General features: G+C 40.0%; 1 protein-coding gene across 7 annotated transcripts in view; it reads right to left on the bottom strand.

Moving 5' to 3' along the window:
- The window catches only part of ACSL3 (acyl-CoA synthetase long chain family member 3), a 50483-nt gene that overhangs the window by 4724 nt on the left and 33096 nt on the right, over window positions 1–12663 (bottom strand). For 6 of the 7 annotated variants that reach the window (XM_077183848.1, XM_077183847.1, XM_054639588.2 and 3 more), the window contains 9 exons: window positions 11742–11892; window positions 11004–11127; window positions 10781–10852; window positions 10163–10302; window positions 9314–9486; window positions 8572–8646; window positions 7740–7931; window positions 6837–6951; window positions 2150–2307 (listed from right to left, as the gene is read on the bottom strand). In XM_077183848.1, coding sequence (XP_077039963.1) covers window positions 2150–2307; window positions 6837–6951; window positions 7740–7931; window positions 8572–8646; window positions 9314–9486; window positions 10163–10302; window positions 10781–10852; window positions 11004–11127; window positions 11742–11892 — 1200 coding nt within the window. Of the gene's footprint in view, window positions 1–2149; window positions 2308–2508; window positions 2689–6836; window positions 6952–7739; window positions 7932–8571; window positions 8647–9313; window positions 9487–10162; window positions 10303–10780; window positions 10853–11003; window positions 11128–11741; window positions 11893–12663 lie in introns of those variants that run through there. The other variant, XR_013183608.1, reaches the window with a different exon arrangement.

Raw genomic sequence — 12663 nt, 5'->3', positions numbered from 1 at the left:
AACATAGATGATAGGTATTGGGAAGTTACTGTGAACAATGCACACAGTTTTTAGTATAAAAAGATAACACTGCCCTGAGGGTGGCCAGTGTTCCTCTGTCTGACCTGCTGAACAGACCTCAGCAGGCCAGAGAAAGAATTTTACAGATAAGAAACAATAAACAACCTTGAGAACGAGAACAGAAGAGTTCTGACTCCTTCTTGGACTGCTGGGCTGGGAAAAGAGACTTTCTAACACATCTCAGGGTCACTCTGACCAGCAGAAGGTCTGAGAAAACTCTATCAGTATCATGGTACTCATCATCTGGAGAGAAAACCTTAAAACCCATACTACTTAGGTTAGAAAAAATGGGGGAGTTTGTTTTTTCCTCATAGCTGTAAATTGATCAAGGGAATTCAGTTCATATGGGAGCTCTTCCCTGTACTGAAAGAGAGCAGTGCTCTCCATGCTACACCTTCAGCACAAAACACTATCATTTGCAACAATTCCTGCTGTGGTTTCAGATATAAGAAAATAAAATAACTAAGAAAAGTAGCCAACAGATAGCAATGATAAAAAAATACTCTCCTTTCAAGTTGAATTTCAAAAATATACACAAATGTATATTTATCACATGCAACCTGCCATTTTTAGATTTTCCTGCCCCCTTTTCTCCCTTTGACATTAGATTACTAGTTCTGGGTTTTCAGGGTTTTTTTGCAATTTATCACTAAAATCCATAGTATTTAGAAGTAAAGCCTGTGATACCAACATGAAAACCAAAACCAAATATAAAATAACATCAAAATCATTGAATCAAATACTACCTTTCATCAAATTTTAAAAGTACTTAATTCTGTTTAGAATAATGTTACACAAAAAATGAAAGCAACTTTTACATGCTCCCCATCACAGCAGCTTCTGAGAATGACTTTGGCCATGTGCTCCATACAGTGAAGAAAAGCAGACTAGAGAGGTGGGGCAAGGAAAGAGCAGCTGCAGTGTTGAGACTGCACTCATGGCAGGAGGGTGTTTAACATATTCACAAGCAATATGGAGAAAATATTAATATTAACAAGCAGAGATTGTTGGAAGCATGTAGTTATCCAGGGTAAAAAGGATGAGGACAAAGGGCAAAGAGGGACAGAAGGACATTATGATGCTGCAAAACAGCAGGCAACATCCATTGCAGGAAAGTGCACAGAGATGAGTATGGAAAATTCTATACCCCTGATGATCATTCAAAAAAATCATTCTGTGGCCATAACTGACAGTGTTATGAAAAAAGCCCAGTGCTCAGAAATGGCCAAAAGCAAGGCAGAAATTATTATAAGGAACAAACAAAATATCCCTGTGCCACTGCTTCATTCTGCACCAGAACAGCCTGACAGAGTATGGCCAATTAGCATGAAAAGGATACTGAGGGGGAAGAATAATCCACACTGCCAGAATCACAACCAGCACTGGCACTGTTCACTGCCCCTCCCAGAGCAGAGCTCAGCAGAGTCAGCCTGAGCTGGCAGATGGAAGGCTGGGACAAACAAGGCATTTCTTCACACAAACAGGCCAAGAAGCTACAAACTCCCATGAGATACTGTGGACACTGGTACAGAGTATCTGAGTAGTTTTCAAATGTGGCTTCAAATGAGAAGTTAATGCAAGGAAAGTCTTCTGAATATTACTAACTACAAAGATGCTGCTTTGGTTTTGGAAATCCTTCAGATGCAAGGTCAAGCCAGGAGAGCCCCTGTCACCATGGCTTTATTTCAATTCTGCACTGGTATGTAGCATGCAAGACTGTCTCATACCTAATGCATATTTAATGATTATGGATCTATAGCTGGCCCACACTGGTTTTGGACCAGCAGCAAGGCCAACAAAATACTACAGAACATCTTAAAGAACACACATACACACATATACAGAGAACTGGACTTGTAAAGCTTCACTGGTTTTATATTCTTTCCTCAGCTATGGGCGACAGTAAAAGAAGCTGCATGTAACAAAAGGACTGGCCCAATTAATGTTTTGTTGTTGGGGGTTTTTGTATGAAAATCTTACTTCATAAGAAATGAATATACACAACCAAGGGAATATTTTAGGGCCTATGCATACCTATTTCACAGACATTGCAGTCCACAGGATTGATACCATCTACCCAGGCACTCACCTGCCACAGCAGCCTCAGCTAGCACCTTCAGAACCTCTTTTTCCATCTCAGGACTGTTGCAGATCTCTTCCCAGGTTCCTTTAAATCCTTTCTTTCGGGCTAGTTCTGCGAGCTCCTTTTGATTTGGCACAACAAATCCAATGACATAAGAATGGAAACTGAGAAGCACAATGTACTTTAGTATGAATTTGGCAAAGTAAACAACTCTTCAAAAAATAACATTTCAAGTTCGGGGCTTTACACTTCATACAGAGATATTGCTCTTAACAGCTGGCTTTTGTTCACCTGATAATCCTCCTGAAATAGCACACAAATTACCTCTGCCTGCTTAAAAGTAAGTAGAAAGAGAAGCTACTTACCTTACAGCAACTGGATTGCTTCAAGGTGTGCTGTCCATATGCATATTCCACTGTGTCTCATGCCCAAAGCTTTGGGAAGCAGCACCCACACGATGCCTCTGCTCATGTTTGGCAGCCCGGAACGGAGCCTGGTGTGAGGCCTCCCTACCTCAGATTCCTCTCAACTGCAGAGTCCAGTTACTGTAGAGGAGTAGAGGACTGCAGTGAAGAGGGGTTGGACAGCAGGTTGTGGAATGAGCATATGCACAACACATCTCAAAGGATGCCTGCTTCTGTAAGGGAAGTGACTTCTCTTTCTCTTTCCAGTGATTGTCCATACACTCACTCTACTGTTGGCACTCTTTGCTCCTGACAAGCCAGAACATAGAAAGATGTGATCTCAAAGTCTTTGGGCCCTGAAGCACAATTCACTCTGAAATAGGTATTCAAAGCTTTTCTGATGGTGTAAAGTTTAGGTAAAACGTGCACAGAACCTCAGACAGCAACTTGACACACTGTAACAAAGCAGATCACAGAGCCAGAGTTGAAAGTGATCGCAGAAGAGCTCCTAATCAATTCACCTGCCCTGAAGCAGGGTCAGATACATCTAACAGATGTTTGTCTACATCTTGCTAAACATCAGCAAGCCCTAATGCCAACACTTCTTCACTCATAGCATAGACAGGCTGCTGCTGATGGCAACTCCTGTCTCTTCCTCTTTGAAATTGACCTCACAATTGTCACTTGTCCCTCTCTTTTCCACAGAATTTCCTTTCATTCACAGATTTTCCTTGTCACCTTTTTAGTCTTGCTTCCTTTCTTAGGTTTATTTAGACATATCAGCAGTGCCCTTTCCTCCCAATTCACACCATCACAGGTCTCTGCCCAGACATTGTAATTTTTTTTCCTGGACTCTTTTCATGAAGTCCATCTCTTCAGATGGGCTATGTGTGGAACTCAGACCCCTTAATACTGGTTAGAGCAAAGAGATCATTGTGCATTTTGTAGGCAATACATCTGATTATGCCTTTTACCTTCTTATAACAGCATGGCACTTGTGGACTCATGTCAGCTCCTACAGAATTGCTACCAGCTGGTAGTTCTCACCCTTAACTTCTGCACTTTATTTAGCTGTAAGTATAATCTGCAACTCCTCTCTTTCAACTTACTGCTATTTTCAAGCAAATCTCCATCTAGCCAAGCTTGCTCTGAATTCTTATCCTATCCTCCACTGTGGCTTTGGTTCCCTCTCATCTTAACTATCTACAGAATTATTAAATCTTTTCAACTCTCACCAGACAGATCATTAACACAAAATATGGAAACTCAGCCCTAGCATGCAGATTACTGTGCTATATCCTTTTAGGTTTTCAAGATAATTTTAAAATACTACCTCTAAATATGCTTTTGGTTAATGCACATTGCAATTTTCTCCTTTTTTACTAGCAGAAATCATAATGGGCATCTGACAGGAGTTGAGAAGACTGCACCAGAGTCCATTATAAACACAGACTTCCCTGGCAGCATCATCACAAGCTTTGCCTGCCAGCTCAAAACCATTCTCACTTTTCTCTTCCTGAAAATGTATTAAAGGATGATTTCAGATTAGCCTCACAATCACTACTGCTTGCATCTCACCTTCTGCCTTTGCCCCTGCCCCATTTTCCCTCTGCACACTCATGCTGTACTCTGCACTGAACCCGTGTAACTTTGCCTCCATGCTGTGTATGCACTGTGTGTGAAGGCACCTGGGACACTTCCATTCCTGCTTCCTCTAGTCTTTTAACATGCTCAAGATCATGTCCTGCAGTATCACCAGTGTCTCCAGGGATAAACAGCACACAGAAGTAATCAGTTGGCTGGGTAAGCATCAAACTTCCAGTTCATCTAAAATTCAGCCCCTTCAGTAGAAGTGTACTTGTTTTGGACAACCAGGTTCATCCAATTGTTTTTTTCTTGGAAAGAACACCTTGCAGCTCTCAGGTCCTGGTACATGTAGTTTTCATTCTGTGCCACAAAGTTCAATCTTCACTTGTTGCAGTTCAAATGCTAAAGCACTGTTTTGTCTTGAGAGGCATCCTGAAGGCACATCTTCCCTCTCGAGCAGTCACTGCCCTGTTGCTGCTCCTTATGCTGATCCTTTGTATTTGGTACCTTTGTCTTGGAAGTGATTTTCAGTGGAAATTTTCAGACTTTGGTCCTCAAGACCTCCTTAGTCATCTATTTTACAATGAAAGATTTTGCCAAAATATCAGTCCTACACTAGGACAGCCTCATTCCCTTGCTGTGCTTATGGTTCTATGCACGTATGGCTCTCAGACCTGTGGTCAGAAACATATTTCATGGCACTACACATAGATACCACTGTTTCTATTCTGTAAAGCCTGGTCCTTATCTCCTTCAGATTACTGAGGACCTCCTCAGATTCTTTGCCATGTTTGCTCATTCCTCAGGTAACCGAGCTACTTCTTTTCCTGACCTGATGCTTGAAACCCACTTTGTGTGTCTTGGATGGGTGAAGTGTTGATAAAGCAGTAGGAGTCTCCCCTGACAGAGCTCTAATCACCATTCCTTTCAGCAAATATTTTTATTCCTTATCTCACTTATTTTGTCTGAAGTCAATACAGCTTTTGAAGTAGCAATATCACACAAACAATTTTGATTCCCTACTGCCATGGTCAGAGGAGCTTTGCACCCTAAAATCGAAGGTCAAATCAGATATTAAACCCATTTGTACAAGTCTGCCCTCCTTGTCCTTTTGCATGTGGGAGACAGAACAGCTACAAATAAAGGACTCCTCCTGCATACAAGATCACCCAGACAAAGTATAAGGAGAGACAGGATCCAAGAAAGGTCACAGGCACTGTTACAAAACCTCTCTGAGCTCACACGGCTGAGGTGGGCCCATGGCCACAATGAAATGTGCATATGGACAATCATTCAGGGACTCTATCATGTGGCTACTCAGGCCACATCACACATGTAACAGTATTAACAAAGTACAGCAGCAACAGAAAAACCAATCGGGAATGTCTTGTCTTGTTTGTCCTTGGTCTGGACTCTTGCTTGTAAATTACCTTTAAAAATTGCTCAAAGGTTTTCCTGTTTTTAACTAATAGACAAGACATTGTCTAGCAAAGTCAAGTGTCTGGTTGGCAAGTGTATTTTAGCTTCCAATGTTATGTTGGCCTGGCAAAATTAACACAAAAATTTGGTAGCACAAGTCCAATAGTGAACTGCAATCCTAGAAGAGAAGAAATCACACTTAGGAAGCTCTTTCTCCACAGATTACAGAGGGTGCTTGGAACAGCTGCAGCTTCAGGCTGTCAAAGCCAGCAGATGTGAGACTCACACAGTGAGTCCAAACCACAAATAAAGCTTAAAAGAATGGAAATTTCCTCAGCATTGGCTGGCCCAATGCATGCCAGCCTACTGATCCAAAACTGTCAAAACTGCAGATACAGAATGACCACACAAACCCCCCCAAAATTACAGAGAACCAGGTGAACAAACCAGAAGTTAACTGTTTTATTTATTACCACTGAGCAATTCTCTGGTATGCTTATCCTGGCTTCTTTCAAAGTAAAGTGGGGCTTTTTGGGACACAATGGGAGTCAGAATATTTCTGATCATTCAGAAGCTCCAAAATAACTTTCCAAACATCAGTGTCAAATGTCAACAGGAAACAAAGACCACCTGAAGTATATTTATATGGGTAAGAGCTAAGAAACTCTAGAAATAGAAACTTAAGACATGTTTGAGCCCTTATCACCTCATTTATTAGTACACATATAAAGCAAATAGAAATGACATTTGATTGTCATTTATTGTGTGTTTGCACAGTGTTTAGATTGTGGTTTTTCTCAAGCTTCAAGGTGGTGTACTGCAGGGATAAAGAAAAGTAACTTTAATTCACAAGGCAACTACTGGGATATTGGTGTTTTTTTCTCCCACCTTCCTCTGAAGTACCACAGTACTTCCTCTGAAGGACAGATGACAACTAAACACAGCAAGGAACAAGGTGTCCTAGGGCTTCTAAAGGTAACAATCTCAAAGTGCTTGAGTGATGCCTGTAATTAATGCAATAGAGCTCAGCTGCTTTTCAGATTGGGGAAGGGGAAATGTAAGACTCATCATTGGTATTTCCCAATAAATGATGACAACAAATGAGAAAGGAAAAATAAAAATGGATTTCAGATCTTTTAGTTTTGATAGAGAGTTATTCCATTGTATTATAAGTAAAAGCCTTTTTTTTAGCTGATTAAAAAAATTCTACACATTGAGCAGCAATAAAATTTGTTTCAAGAGGACAAAGAACAGAGCAGTGACAAAGTATAAGCTGCTCTTACCTGCTTGCATATGCACAAATATTATCCACCAGTGGGAGATTCTTCAGAGCTGCTTCCACTTTGCCAAGAGAAACATACTCTCCTGCCTGCAGTTTTACAAGATCCTTTTTGCGATCTATCGAGGAAGAAAGGAATTAAGTGTTAATTACAGAATAGAAAACTCTGAAACGTTGATTTTACAGTTTCTGAAATGCTTATTTAAATATCCAAACTGATTCATGTTTGGTGAATGTACCAGAAACCTTTAATGTTAGGTTTCTAGAATGCATTTTATCAGTCTGTCTGTCCCAACAAAATTAGGGATGTTACAATTCCATGCATTTTCTGCCTTCAGAACAGCATTTCCTATATGACAGCACCATCATGTGCATGGAAGACAAATAGGACTATGCAAAAGCCACTGTTAGCCAGGAGCACACATTTTGTGCTGTCTGGCCCAGAACCATAAGGCAGGATAAGCACCACTTGGTGGCATTATGTTATTTATTTCAGGCTAAATCCATATTTAAAGAGAATTGTTCACCTTTTACTTTAAAAACAACACTAGGAACAAAAATTACACCCAAATTACTTGAGGTTATTGAACACAACAGTACAAAATGATTCAATATAAGGCAGCTTACTTACTCAGTTAGCTTGCATTTAACTCCCTAATTGCTACCCAGTCTCACCAACTTAGGGACTCAATGTTAAGGCTGTTTCAAAGTGAACCAAGATTCAGCTTTTAAAGCACACAAACAAGTTTAAATCAACATATCAGAACTTCCTTGGGATATACAGGAAGGCTTTAGATTGCATGACAAGATATGGAGGTTTTTTCATTACTGTATTTCACAGTCCTGAAAGATATGTGTGTATATGAATATCTATACATACACATGTCACTTGAATTTATTAACTCACCAATAATTTTTAGACATCCATCATGATGAAACTCCCCAATGTCTCCAGTATGGAGCCACCTCTGCCCATTTTCATCAACAGTGAAATCTTGTTTGGTTCGTGCTTCATTTTTGTAGTAGCCCACAGTCACATTCTGCCCTCCAATAAGGATCTCACCTCTAGGATATGGTTTATCAGTGTTGTAATATCCACCTAGAAGGATGGGGAGTTTTATTAAGTTTATGAGAATGAAAACATATTCCAAAGCAAAAATTTGTGCCATCCTTCTGGCAGTAGTAAGTAATGTGCTTTATCAGTCTCATACAGGCTCAAATAAAACCAAATAATTTTGCCTCATAGTTTAGAGAATAAAAAATCCATAAGGTTTTGCATTAGTCCACAACACACTTGAGTATTATGTATTTCTACTCTACAGTACATAAAAGCCTGCAGTGAAAGGAAACACCCAAACGCATTTCAAAATTTATTATATGTATTTTATAATGTATCCATTAAGCCTCTATTCTAAATGCCAATTTTAATGACTTTAAGAATATGATGAAGATTATTTTAAAATAATTTCTTAATGGACATTGAAGGTATCATGCATACTACCTAGTCAAAATGCCACTTGCATTGATAGCTTCTGTCTGGATATTTCCCTGTTTTGAAAATACTGAGGAATTTATTTTACATTTCTTCTCCCCAAGAGCAAACTTTTATAGGCAAAAGTAGCATTTAAAATGCAAACAGCCAAGAAATAGTCTTTAATTACTGCTACAGAGCAAAGCCCAATAGAAAAACACAGTTCTTACAAACACATTACAATTAAATCATAAGCAGGAATTCTCACCTTCTTCCCAGTTCATTAACTTGATTTCACAACAGACCAAAGGTGCTCCCACTCTTCCAGTAGTGTAGTCCCAAACTAGAATTTAAATGAGTGCATGTTCAGAAAAACAAAAAACCAAAGATGGCTAGAAAAAACCAAACTTTTATTGCCGTGCATCCTCAGTGAAAATTAACTGCTATTTATTTCTAAACTTGAATTCACAGAACCAAACCTCCAAGAAAACCCAATGGATTTATCAAGAGAACACAGATAAAATTCTTATCCCTCTAGGAGAGTAGATGGCTGTATTGACAGATACCCTCAGTATCTAAAAGGCAACTGAAACCATTAGGTTCTGTTATATGAAATTAAAATCTGGTGCAGGAAGATTTTAATTCCTGACATCTCAATATACTCAACAAAATCTGACAATTATTATTAAATTGATGTGGTAAGTACAACAACGCCAAGATCCCGTTCACGCTAGAATGGGCGGCTCTACCACTCATTTTACACGTGGGTCACCTGCTTGAGCACAATGCATCCAAATCAGCACTGCCACTGTTTGATGCATTTTTGGGAACATGCAGGATACCCTGATGCATTTTTGGGAACACCTGATTGTAGGATACCCTGATGACGTTGGTGGTACCAGCAAAGGAGCAGGCAGGCAGGGCTGAGCGCGGGTGCCGGTGCCCAAGGGCCTGTGGTGCCACCCACCTTCAGTGACGGTGCCAGCCCTGAGGACAACACTGCCACTCACCTTCAGTGATGGTGCCAGCCCCAGCAGACTCAGTGAGGCCGTAGCCCTGCCCCACAGGGCAGCAGAAGCAGATGTTCATGAAGCGCTGCGTGGCCGCCGAGAGCGGGGCGCCGCCGCACAGCAGCACGCGGATCTTCCCGCCCAGCAGCATCCGCACCTTGCGGAAGATAAGGCTGAAAGGGAAAAGGGCATCTTGGAGCTTCAAAACAAAGCAATAGAGAACCTAGTCTTGGATGTGAACTGAGTTTCCACTGTCTTCAAATACACTTTTATGACTTCCAAGGAAAGCCTTGAAGGAGCACACTGAAGTTTTCAGAAATACAGGCACAGATTTCTAAGATGGTTTCCATGTTCTGGTTTGAAGATGGGTTAAATGTTTGTGAACACAGATTTAATGAGGCAGTATAGCTGCATGATTTTCTCCTAAAAATACTTTAAATTGTATAAATTTTGCAAATACATTATCTTTTACTCTCATGGAAACCCAGAGTTAGACTCAATGGTCCTGTGGGTTCTTTCCAATTTGAATATATATACCATTGCTCCCTTCTGCAAAAATGTGTAGTCTACGGTTTTCTGTAGGAATAAACTTCTCATCTTACCCAAAAATGGTATAAATCAATAAATAAATGTAAATTTTCTATCAGTTTCAAGTTAAAGAACACTCAAATTGTATCAGTAATTGTATCAGTATTAAAATCCATCACACAAACTCCTGATTTGTTGTTTCAATTTACACTCAAGTACAGATTTGTTCATAAAATGAAGAAAAACACAAGAAAACCAAATACTGCTCCCGTGGTAAGACTTTGACTTTTTTAGTGCCATTACACAGGAAGTTAACATTACCTGTCACAGAGTGGGGTAGTGTAACCTTTGGAAATCTGTTCCATTTTGTAGTTGTAGGCCAATATAAATAGATTCCTCTGGAAACTGGTCATTTCATTCACTTTATTCATGACATTTTTGTAAATTCGATCCATAATTTCCTAGTTATATAAAAAGATGAACTTTATCTCAAAGAAACAGAAATCCAGCAAAAAGAAAACACAATCTAGAAATTCAATTGAGCTTCAGGTGACAACTCCACTCCCAGGTTCCCTCCTCTTCCCTTGCTAAAAGACAGCAAGATGTTCATGGAAAGGAGGAAAGTAAAATCTGGGCAGGAGCAGCAGTTAACCCCAGCTGCCAACTCTATTCCACTCTTTCACTGCAACAAACTAGAAATTACTAATTAAAATGGGAATTGGATCTCTCTAGCTATCTTAACTTGGAAAGAGTTTGATATCATGATTGTTTATCTTCAACATACAAACAAATACCAAAATTATTTTAAGGCAGCTTAACATCAAAGATGCTACCTTTTCTATTTAAGTGGTAATGGTATTGATTTTGTTGCTAAAAATTGAATTATAAATTATATTTTAAAAAAGGTTTGAAAAAATCATTCATCCTTCAGTTACTTACCGGAACTGCTGCCATTAGGGTTGGCTTAAGTGTAGTAACATCCCCTTTGCTTCCTTTCTTTATTTTAGAAGACTAAAGTGAAGAACAAGTTTACTAGCAGACACATTCAAGATCTTTAACAGCAGAAACACTTTTTTTACTGTTTTTAAAGAAATATTACAAAGATATAAGTAATTTTTTTTTAAATTTCCTTTTTACTTTTCTGTAAGGACTTACAACATACCTGGTCAGCCAGTGTCTGAGGGGAAGAGTAACCGATGCGGCACCCGTGAGACAGACACACAAGCTCAGCACTCAGCTCCAGAACATGGGCAAGGGGCAGGTACCCAATATAAATATCCTTTTCCCTGAAAAGAATTTATTTTAAAATATAGCTTTATGCTGCATCTCCAGAGTCCTCAGATGCATCATTAAGCCAAATTCATGCAAAGTTTACTGCAGAAATGAGAAAGTAGAAAATGCCTTTGATCTTGAGAGCATATTTCAAATCACGTGGGTTTTGTTTCAAAAGTTGCATACTACACACTGTAGGTTTAGGCATGAAAAAAGGGTGATGGTTACTCTGGTTACTCATCCCAAGACAATTAACCATGTGTTATGGTTGCAAAGGCAACTCATGGATGAGTGGATGAGATTAAAAACGGCTCAACACAGAAAGAAGCCACAGGATTTAAACATTAACCAAGGCAAGCACTGCTTAGGGAGGCCTTCAACCACTCTAGTGCAAGTGGCCTCACAGGTTTTTGTGTCCTGGCCTTGCCCACATACCAAAGAGGAGAGAACAAAGAGCACATGAAGTAGTATCATGTCACTTAGTGCAGTGCTGGAAGATGCTCAGGTGCCAGTGCACAGTACAGCCACAGCAATATAAAACAGTTCATATTTTACACAGTAATTAATCTAAAATTAAATGCAACTACATGACTTCTTTACTTGCTGGTCAGTAACAGTTGGTACCCACCCCAGATTTGGGATCCTCTCAGCCATTCCAGTTATCCCAGCAATTATGTTGCAATGGGAGATCATAACTCCTTTGGGAATTCCTGTGGATCCACTTGTGTACATGATCACTGCGATATCCGAGGGCACAGGCCTGGACGGCTGCTTGTTTCCTGCAAGTTGTTAAAAAATAGGATGTGTGGAGAGCCTCTCAGGCTGGGAGATCTGACACACTGACACATTTCAGCAGTGCTGCAATACAGCACCACAGGTCTCATGCTATTACATTTTGCTTTTGCTTAAAAAAGATTGTGGTCAAGCTTAAGTGCCTCCACAAAGAGCTGGAACTCTGCACTAGCTGAGCAATACTTTGACTGATTGACCTTATCCACCACAACAGTTTTCCTATTATTTTTCCCCTGCTCCTGCAGTGGAGAGAAAAACAGGCAGAGCTTTGTCTTGTCCAAAGCACCACTGAGCATCCCTGCCTGGGAAGGTTCACTGCCCTGCTTCCACCCCCTGTGCCTCACGTGCTCCCTGGCAGGGAACAACACACTGCCTCATTTGCAACACCTGCAGCAAAGCACTGCTGAGGTCCCATCTCCATAAATATTTAAAAGAAGTTCAACAGCTTTAATTGGATTAAAGTGCTTTTTAAATACTTGTGCTGAGAGCAAAAAAATACAAAAACTACTGTGCTTACTCAGAGGATACTGCATCCCACACAGTGCATGAGGCACAGTGCACACACTGAATGAGAAGCAAGAAAGCAACATTTAATAATTTTCCACTCACTGAATCCTGCCTATCCTGCACAATGAACAACACAGAGGAAAAGAAATATAAGCAATAGCTCATCTACTTAATATTAATTGGACATGCTTGACCATAAACAATTCATGATAGTGTTTCACAGTTTATGAATGGTTAACTTGACAAAGATA

The sequence above is a fragment of the Agelaius phoeniceus genome, chromosome 10 (assembly GCF_051311805.1).
Source record: "Agelaius phoeniceus isolate bAgePho1 chromosome 10, bAgePho1.hap1, whole genome shotgun sequence".
NCBI classification, from domain to species: Eukaryota; Metazoa; Chordata; class Aves; order Passeriformes; family Icteridae; genus Agelaius; species Agelaius phoeniceus.
Note: the sequence above shows the minus strand (reverse complement) of the source record. Positions and strands in the feature narration are given on the sequence as shown.